We start from the raw sequence: 9,992 nt of genomic DNA, 5'->3' as shown, positions 1-9,992 counted from the left end.
ATAAATGGTCTACTTGGAGCACATGTGGCAGTATCAGAGGGTCTGGCTATTGATTGCAGCTTTTTTGGTATGGTTGAGATAGTTATTACTTTTTTTTAAGCAAGTGTGGGGAGGGAGGTATACACACTATATAGTTGTTTGTAGGGTGTCATTCTAAATGTGGATGATGATATCTAGAAAGTTGAACTATTCCAAAGAAAATGTGATGGAATTTCAAATGTTATTGAAATTGTAGTGAAAATCAGTAAGCAAATAAATGTACAGTACACGCTCATTCTAGTTGGTGAAAGTTCAATCTCTGTATTCTGGGTATCAAATGGGTTAGATTACACATTTTTCTAAAAACTCATCTTCAAGGTGGCTCAGGAAGAAGTTGACATATAAGGGTGCCCTTTTTATAAAACATTTGGCTAGCAAATGCTATAGCCAAACAAAATTCAACATCCAATGGGGTTAATAATAGAGGACTGTTTTGAAGATCAGTGGGTACATCTACATATGCACTTTAATGCTTGTTAGCCTATTTTAATGCACATTACAGCATCACAAAAAAGTGCTCTTTAGCTAATGCACATTAAATAGGCTAATACACATTTTTCTAGTACCTTACAGTGGAGGTACTAGATTTAATGCACATTGCCAATAGCACATTAATGAATGTGTAGATATGCCCAGTTACAGTTTGTGAAGTCCTTTGAAAATTCTGTTTTCAGTGTTACTGAAAACTGTTTATGAGACTGGGATTTATTAATAGCTTCAAATTGGCTTCAGAGTCCCAACAGAAGCTGCATCTGCATCAGAAGCCAGCCTGTAATCAATCAGTTTTATGAATAAGATGGGGTTTCTGACTGGCTGATGAAAACAATCCCAACCTAAAGCTAATGAGAATTCAGCTTAGTGATGAAGTCTAAGGTGACAACAGGCATTCTACTACACTAGGTCCCTCTCTGCAGTAACCAAACCTCTGTACTCACGCACTTACTGCTTTTGGCCTCTGGGCAATTTCTAAGGTTAGGTCCTGAAAATTACATTTCATTTAACATGATTGTGAGTGGTTAAAAATCCAAAATCCATTAGAATCCAGCCATGCACTCCTGCCTTGAGCCAGGTTTCAGTGGGTGCTTAGCAGAAGAAGATATTTATTTCATTGACACTCGCTCTTTATAAAAGCATAAATAAGTGCTGGGAGAGAGAGGCTGGGGAATAGACAAGGTTGCTGTATTTTTATTTCAGAGAGAGCCTGCTTTTTAGTTACAGTCCATGCTACATGCAGGGTGAAACAATAGGTGTTTCATTTCTGAGAGTGGATGCAATTAAGTCCCCCTTAATGCTTGTCCATTCTTTAGGCAGACAAGGTTCCTTGGGTGAATTTGATATCTTTTATTAGACCAACCCAAATGGTTGGAGAATAGTTATTAAGCAAGCTTTCGGGTTCAAAAACCCTTCGTCAGGCTCAGGAAGCTGCAGCAGTTGGTGTGTGCTCCATCCAGGAAGAGCACACACCAACTGCTGCAGCTTCCTGAGCCTGACGAACGGATTTTGAACCCCAATGTCCTTAGACGAACACAGCTACAACCTAAACCCCTGTCCATTCTTTAGTATGGCATCATTTCTAGCTTTCACAAGGAATAACTCCGTAGTTATTCAAGTTATTCAGAGTGAGAAGTAGTGAACTGAAGAGTGAGTTTGAACTGAAGAGTGAGTTTGTTTTGGGTATTTGGACTCCTCTGGGCCTGATCAAAGCTCCTGTGGGAATTTACAGCTAGAAACAGACATTGGTTTGATATGGTTCTGATTAGGCTGGGATATGATAGCATCAAAACAGGCATGGCCCAGCCATTTACACACTAGGCTTAAATGGCAATTAAGTTGTATTAGCTTGGAAGCAAAATGTTATTTTGGGTATTTCACAGATATGTCTGGACACAACTTGTTTTTAGCCTATGGTATCAGGTCTTCCTTCTATAGTTGGGCCATCTCTTGGTCTTGTTTCTAGGCTTGCTCTCATGGAGCTAAGTGAGCAAAGATCTTTGTGCAGCCAGAGTACAGTGGAACCCCAGCAAAGTGATTTAGGGCTATGGAGCTAATTTTCCCAGGTGTGCTTCCAATAAGAAGTGCTCCCCTCACATACTGAGTTAGGACCATAGGACATTTTTATATATGCATGAGCCGCAGTAAGCAGCAAAATGCGTATCAGCGCACAGAAAATGGCAACAATTTGCTTTTGAATTAAAACACGTCAAAGATGTTATACTTCAAAACTACACCGCTGCCACTTTCTCTTCTCTGTGCTGATGTGCATTTTGCTGCTTATACAACTATAAGTGATGCAGCACGGTGCCTATCAGCTCACATACGTAGCAGACTCGATTAATTGAGTCTGCTCTGATGCACTGGATCCCCGGCGCTTTGCAGGACGAAAAAGTACGTGTATAAATGCCCGTGGAGAAATGTGCTGTACAATGACCAGCTGAACCCACCTTTGTGTGTGACTTGCCCACTTCCCTTCCATGTTCTGTTCTGAAGTTCCTTTGTGAATGTCACACCAGAGCTGTCTCCGCAGGTTTCTCCTGGGCCTCCTTTTCATTGTGTTGGAGTCTTACACACCAATGTAAGGAAGTCTTGGATGTGAGTCAGTTCAAGCATAATTCTTTATGTAAATGAAAGTAACGGGTCACGTTCTGACAGGTATCAATCGGTGTAGCTCCCTGGGATTCAATGGCACCACACTGATTTACATCAGTTGATGACTGTCCGTAACACGGAATGAAGCCCTGTTATTTGCTTGTTACAAAGTACAGTACAGTAACTCTCCAGTTTGTAATTTTAATTAAAAGCATAAACTTGACTTTTTTATTCTTATTTATTGGGAATGTTGAAATGTTATGTAGTTTTAACCTAAAAGATGACCTGAATAGACAGAGAAGTTATATAATTGGAAGACCCTTCCTGGACAGCAAAGCCTTTTAAACAAGAAAATGCAGCTTTGGAGAGAAAAAATAAAAAAGCAAGATTAGTGTTGGACCATACAATACAAGTGTTTGGGTATTTTACACAAAAGAAATCTTGTTTACATAAAGGAAACCTTGTTGTTTATCTGATACAATCAAGTGCTTGTGAAACATAGTCTCTTAAGGAAATTATTCTATTCCTTTAAGATTGGGAGATCTTCACTTCAGCTTGGAGTGTTTTCTTTCATATTCTTAACTTGAAGCAGATATTCCATCATCTAATAAAAAAGAGTTAAATAATATTAGCAGAACAGTCCTGTCCAAAATCACCTGCTGATTCAATAAACTTAGCATATGATTGTTGTCTGTATCCAAAGAGCAAATAAACTTATAATAAGCTTTTTTAATGGCCACATTTGTCTTGGTTAACTGATTCACTGACAACCAGAGTATTAGACAAATAATTATCCGTAATTATTTTCTCTATTGTCCCGTTTATATAATATCAAAATAATATTAAAAACCAAGTTTATAGAAAGAGTTTAAAGTTTGCTTTAAATTTCACTTGAGCAAAATTTTAGAACAGGCCAAGTGTTGTTTAGATTTCTATAGCCGATCCAAGTTTGTTGCAGTATCAATTCATTGTGTTTGAAGGGCAGGAGATTTATCATTGATTTGCTTGAAATTAACTGAGGAAGAAGAATTTAACAATTAAAAAAAAAAACCCAGAACAACCTTGGAGGAACTATAAGTAAGGCTGAATTGTTAGGACATGACATTAAAGCTAATAAAAGTGAAGAATAGGCATTGTGGATTTCCTGATCAAAAAGGGACAAATGTGTGGAGGAGGCAACAATAGAAACAGAAAAGGATGGTGACAAGGGCACAATAGTGGCCGTGAGAGATTTCAAGCGACATAGGTAGAAAATAAATAAATTAAGCAGTAGGGGCCTGAATGGGATGAAAGCAATCAGGGTTCATAGATGCTATTCTACAAACAATAGAAGAAACAGTCTGAGTTGTAAATATCTCATACCTGGGTGTCAAACATACGGCTTGTGGACTGAATCTGGCCCATAAATCCATGTTATCCAGCCACTGGGGCTCCTACTGAGGCCAGGAATTTGGCAGCAGGGTGAGCAGGGACAGGGCCTGCCACCAAATTTGTGGGTACAGAACCTTCTTGAGGACTCGTTTTGAGGGCAGCAGAGTGAGCAGTGACTGTCTTAGCACCTGTAGCTCCCTGAGCTGACACAACAGCTACTGAAGCTGCTTGCCCTACTACTGGAGGTGGGTCTGTATCTCTCCTGCATGAGCTAATTTGAATCCCCATGTTTTATACCACCAAGATAGAACCTAGGTCTTCTTTGCCTTTTAACTGTTTGCATGTTGTGATGCTTTGACCACCCTGTGCCAGGCTTTTGGCTGGCAAGTTATTCAGGGTAGAGCCTGAATCTTTCTTTATGTTTGGAAAATGCTTACCACGCTGTGGGAATTAGTGGAAAATACCGGTATCATACCATTTTGTAGGAAAAGAACACTAAAAAGTTAACTTGGTGATATTCCTGCATGCCAAAAGTATACTCAGCAATATGGTCCCATATACAGTTGCTACCTCCTCTCCAACAGAAAACATACAGACTGTCTGTGCTGTTAGATTGGGGGGAAGGTGAGGCTCAGATATCAATGTGGAGAATTAGGAAACATAAATGTCTTCCCAACCCACCATGCCTTATTTGCATTCAGTAGATGGCAATCTATGGTCATGCACATTCAGAGTTGGACCCTTGCAGTGCTAACATTTCAATAAGTATATGTACAGTGCACTGTAATTACAGACTTGTAATATGTTAACCATAGGATGATCGTAGAACACATTCCTTCTGTCTGAACATACAGCCTACAGTTCACCCTCCTTTATTCACATTTCAGGAGCTGAACCCAGCAGCAAATATTAATCCACCATGACTGGGATTAAGTATCTTGCTTTTTCTGAAGAATAGGTGTCCATTTCAAGCTCCAGTGCAGTAAGACTTGGCATTTAGTTCCACTTGTAGGCCCTGTCTTGTAGCCATTGGAGCCAGTGTCAACTTTGCCTGAGCATGTCCTTACTGACTCTGGTGACTGTATTAGGAAACACTGTCTTGAAAACATGCCCCATCCAGTCAGCCCCGCTCTGTGTATGCCAAACGCTGAAAAAATATACTGGAGGCGTTTACTGGCATGAGCTAAGGGTGCGCCCGGCCCACTCTCAGTCTCCCTCACAGTTCCCAAGACTGCTCCAATAACAGCTGTATTATGTTTGTGTTCTTTTTTTGGTAGTTGGCATGCATGCAGCACAAGCAAGTGGGTGGAGGTGTTTTTTTTAATAGTAATGCTCCTAATATGGTTAGAGGTAGCATACATGTTCTCCATGACCATCTTCTATCTTGGTTTGGACATCCCACTCATTACTATGGTATCTGAGCCCCTTCATTAAGCTACATATTTTACAGCATCACATTCCAATATAGTGTTGACTATAAAAAATCTGGGTAACTCAAACAGGAAAGTCTACAGACTCAAAGTCTGCCTTCAAAAGGGTTTTGAAAAAGTCTGAAAATTACAACTCTTATGCTCCAAGCATCCTTGGCTTTCAAAGTAATATGCCAGTATCCTACTATCTTCTTGTTCATAATAAGTTATTATTATTTAATCATATCATAAAAGATTGGCATATTTTAGAGGACTTCTAAAAAGTGAAGCACATTAGATTCTTAGGGCTTCAATAGCTGAAAAGGCAGAGCTCAAAAAGAAGTAGAGTTTGACTTTGAGCCCTGATCCATTATTTACTGAAGTTAATAGAGAAATTTCTGCTGACTTAAGTAAGTACTGGATCAACCCCTAACTGTTTCTGGCAGTTTCTTTGCACAGTGGCACAGTGAAATGCAGAGCATGAGCTTGCTTCATGGGGGTAAGGTATTCCAGGGCTTAGATAGAAAAATGACCATGTGGAATGGCTCACAGGTGGTAAGGCAAAACAGAGTAGGCTGGCTCCATGGATTTTAATCACATGGGAAAAAAAACTCGTCATACAAATTTTCAACATTCACTGGAGAATTTGAGGTGCATAAGCCAACAGCTGTCATTAATCCCTGGATATGTTTTATCTGTGACCACAGAATAATAAGAATAATGTAAGTATAGTTCTTAATCTAGGATAAAAGTATATACATATGGATTTTCATTGAGGTAAAACTTAGCTCTTAATAACTGAATATGTATGATTTCATGCAAGCTACTATTATAAGTAAAGCTATTCTTCATTTTACTCAGCAGAGAGGAAACTGCATATGTTAAAACCAATGCAATATAAATTTTATTGCTAGGCTACATGCTGCAGAACCAAAAATAACATAAGTGAACCAAAATAAGTATTTTATTTTTTATATTGTGTTAGTCATAGTTTCTATACTGTTGTATCAGAGTCTTTTCGGTTATGGTTATGGAATGAGATGTATGGGTGGAATTCATCCCCAAAGTTTCAAGGACTTGAATCATTGGGTGAAATCTTAGTGTCATTCAAGTAAATGACAAACTTTCCAGGGACCTCAGTAACTTAATAAGGGGTGGGTGAGCAGGGCATCAGCTTTGGCTGGTGACTGAGAGGGGGCACAAGATTGACGGCTGCTACTTGTGGCATAGCTACAATGCTGACCAGGGTGTAAAAAGTGCTCGTTGGACCTCAATGGACCGGGATTTCAGGACTTACATCAGCCTAGTGTTTCTTTATGCCACACTTTCACAAAAAGCTTAGAAAATTCACTAGGCAGCAGTAATCTTTCTGTGTGTCCACTATGGGATTCTATAGCAATAATATCATTGCTAGGTTCTCAATGTTGTTCTAAATAGTCCGTGTAGCTCTGGTATTGGAAAGTGAATCCCATTTGGCTCTTCTATGGCACTGATCATCTGTAGATCTCCCAGCATTCAGGAATATGGCCACTGTCATTACCCCCATTTTACAGGTGGGGAAACAGTGCAGAGAGAAAAAATGACTTGGTCTCCCCAGTGCCAGTCCAGTGTTCTAGCCAGAAGACCACAGCAGGGAATCCAAAGAAAGCCAGTGGCTAACCACGGGCAGACTGGGCAGCAACTGGCAATAGCTTCATTTATTTATTTTTAAATACAAAGGAGTCAAACTTTCTGAGCTCACATATGTAACCATGATGGGATCTTATTGTTATTACCTTTCATCCCTGTCTTTCCCTGCTACTGTTTGCTACACTGATGAGTCTGTTTTTAAATTCCTCTAGAAACTTGTGAGGGCAGAAATCAAGTCTGCTTCTGTATTTGTATCGTGCTTGACAGTAACTGGGGCATATGGACACTAGGATACAACACAATAATAATTGAAAGAACACTCACAAAAAACATTTTGCAAAATTTGAAAAAAGTTTGCAAAATGTTTGCTGAGTTCCTTTAAATAACAGACATTCAGGTTGGCAATTTGCTGACAATTTGTGATCAGGAATAAGAGCTGGATTCATAATGTTCACTGTTCACAACCATTTACTCAAAAAAAATACTGTACCTTCTTCTTTTAAACTTACATTTTTTGGGCTGCTGTTGTCATCTGTCTCCCAGGTATTCTTGGTGTACCACGGAAGCTCTTCTCTTAGGATCTGAGCATTTCTGTTTTCATTCCCTTCTAACAGCCTTAGCAAGTACTTAAATGTTTCTTCCCATTGAAGGTAATCTTCTAGCTGCTTGATATTTTCAGGTAATGCTGAAAATGAATTCTTGTTTCCTTTTTCATAAACATAAGGCAAATCCTCAGTGCTCTTTTTCCCCATTAAATGCCCTGTGAAAAACAATCAGAATATTGTGAAATTAACCAAAACTGAATGGATGCGATTGCTCAAAGCCACATTCTGAGTGACAGGTAGGTGATGTCATACCATGCCCAGTGGGGCAACGTGGGATTTTTGTCACAGACTCACACAAAAAATAACCCATGTTCCTTGGGTTATGTGGGTGAAAGAAATTATGATGAGAAGGAGATAAGGTGCTGAGGCTGGAGATAGAAAGAGATGGTTGTGAGCAAGGATGAGTGTGAGGAGCTGAAACAGATCATGACAGTTTTAAACCTTGACTTTAGCATGAAGTGGCTTCTGCACCATTTTTGCTTCAAAAAGCTAAATTGAAATAAATTATAAAATTCACTAAGAATAGTAATTTGAATTAAAAAAAGCTAAAAGCAAGATTCTACATGTTGATGTTCTGAAATGAAATAGGGCTCATGAGCAATCAGCAGGGAGATGAGAAGTTTTCTTAAAACAGAAAAAGTAGGAATAGAACAAAGAGCAACTACATTCAAAAGAATAGTGCGTGGGCTGGAGGGGACATATCCTTCAGTTGTTTCCTGTCATTGTTTTTCTTAGGGCCTGCATTTCAGACCCTGAGGCTATGCTACATCACCCCCTTCACAATGCTAGTTTGGGCTGTGTTCTCTTATTAGCCCTAGTTCAGCAATGGACTTAGGCTTGCATTTAATTTAGGTGCTTGAGTTCTGTTGAATTTAACACTTAAGTACATCATCAGGTGCCAGCCTGGGAAAATTCTTAAACAAGTTTTAAAGCGTTTAGACTCAAATGTTTAATTGCTTTCCTAAATAGAGAAGATCTTAAGAACATGCCAGTTTAAATGCTTTGCTGAATCAGGATGTTAATGAAACATTAATAGCAATAAAACATTCCAAGATTAATAGTGAAATAGTTGAGCCACTGCATATGCTACACTAAATTTACCAGGTTGTTCACCCACAGTCAAAAGAAAGTAAAACAAGTTATTTCTGTGTCAACAAATATTGATCAAGAAATCAAACCGTAATCCACATAATCTACATAAATGGCCAGACACAGTTGGCTTGCCAAAAGAGGTAACTTTTTAAACTGAATTCCAAAATTCAGATCATTTTGGCAATCTGGAAGATGAAGAAAGAGAAATTTCAGAACTTAATCTAGTGGCTGCTGCAAGTAGTCCCCTCTGCTTTAATCAGCTTGTTAATATGAGCCATCCAAAAGTAGGAAACTAAAATACCCGATCTAAGGTGGATTCCTTGCTGTGGTGGAGGAAGAGTAGTACTTAATACATGGTGCAGTAAGCCTTTGAAAACAGATGGATCCTCTGTTTTTTGCACACTAGATAAAATTAGCCCAGTTCTTTCAGAATACATGAAACAAGCAAGCAGCCGTACTTCTTGTTCATGGAAGTTTAAAGACTAACATAAGCTTTAGAAAACTACTTTTCCTATTTGCCCATTTATCCCTTCTAAAGGGATAAATAACAGAATTATAGAAAAAGAGGACTCAAAGGGGGACCTCAGGAAGTCATCCAGTCTAACCCTCTGCTCAAAGCAGGACCATCCCACCTAAATCATCCCAACCAAAGCTTTATCTCCCCAGGTCTTAAAAACCTCTAAGGATGAAGCTTCCACAAACTCTCTGGGTAGCCTGGTCCTAATAACTAACCTCAACTTCCCTTGCTGCGACTTCAGACCATTGCTGCTGCTTCTGTCACCTGCCATGCGGTTCTATTATCTGTGCGCCGCTTTTAAAGCCATCCTCTAAAACCCAGGACCCATCTCGGGGAGTCTTTTTTGTTTGTTTGTTTCATCTTAAAAATAAGCAATAAATGCTTAAATGTTTGTCTCACTCCAGATCTTTGCATTTTGCTAACAAGTTTTACACTCCAGCTTTAGAAACAGGCTTCCCAGCCTCCAGGCAGGTGGAGGAGTGGTGCCTTGCCCTTTCCACAGGTGAGGAGAGTGCGATGCCAAGAGGTCCTGCCGTGTGGCTGCGGTCACGGTGATTCTTGTGATCGGGACAGACACCGGGGGTGGGGGTGGGGGTGGTGACACCGGACCAAGCCAAGGCAATTACCCCAGCCCAGCGAGGGGTGCAGCCTCTGCACCAGACCTTCCTAGACCCTAAACGCTGGAGGCTGCAAACCAGGGTGTAACGAGTGGGTGGGACCCAGGTCGCCTCCCTCTGCCACCAG

At 39.9% G+C, this 9,992-nt stretch overlaps 1 protein-coding gene across 1 annotated transcript in view; it reads right to left on the bottom strand.

Moving 5' to 3' along the window:
* Nucleotides 1-2,851: 2,851 nt before the first annotated feature.
* GRP (gastrin releasing peptide) overlaps nucleotides 2,852-9,992 on the bottom strand; it is a 13,052-nt gene continuing 5,911 nt past the window's right edge. Inside the window, exons 2-4 of the mRNA XM_025198479.1 lie at nucleotides 9,033-9,213; nucleotides 7,544-7,794; nucleotides 2,852-3,229 (exon numbers count right to left, since the gene is read on the bottom strand). Coding sequence (XP_025054264.1) covers nucleotides 3,176-3,229; nucleotides 7,544-7,794; nucleotides 9,033-9,213 — 486 coding nt within the window. The 3' untranslated portion in view covers nucleotides 2,852-3,175. The remainder of the gene's footprint in view (nucleotides 3,230-7,543; nucleotides 7,795-9,032; nucleotides 9,214-9,992) is intronic.

This window comes from Alligator sinensis, unplaced genomic scaffold (genome assembly GCF_000455745.1).
Source record: "Alligator sinensis unplaced genomic scaffold, ASM45574v1 scaffold347_1, whole genome shotgun sequence".
Taxonomy (NCBI): Eukaryota; Metazoa; Chordata; order Crocodylia; family Alligatoridae; genus Alligator; species Alligator sinensis.
The sequence above is the reverse complement of the archived record's forward strand: the minus strand, read 5'-3'. Positions and strand labels throughout refer to the sequence as shown.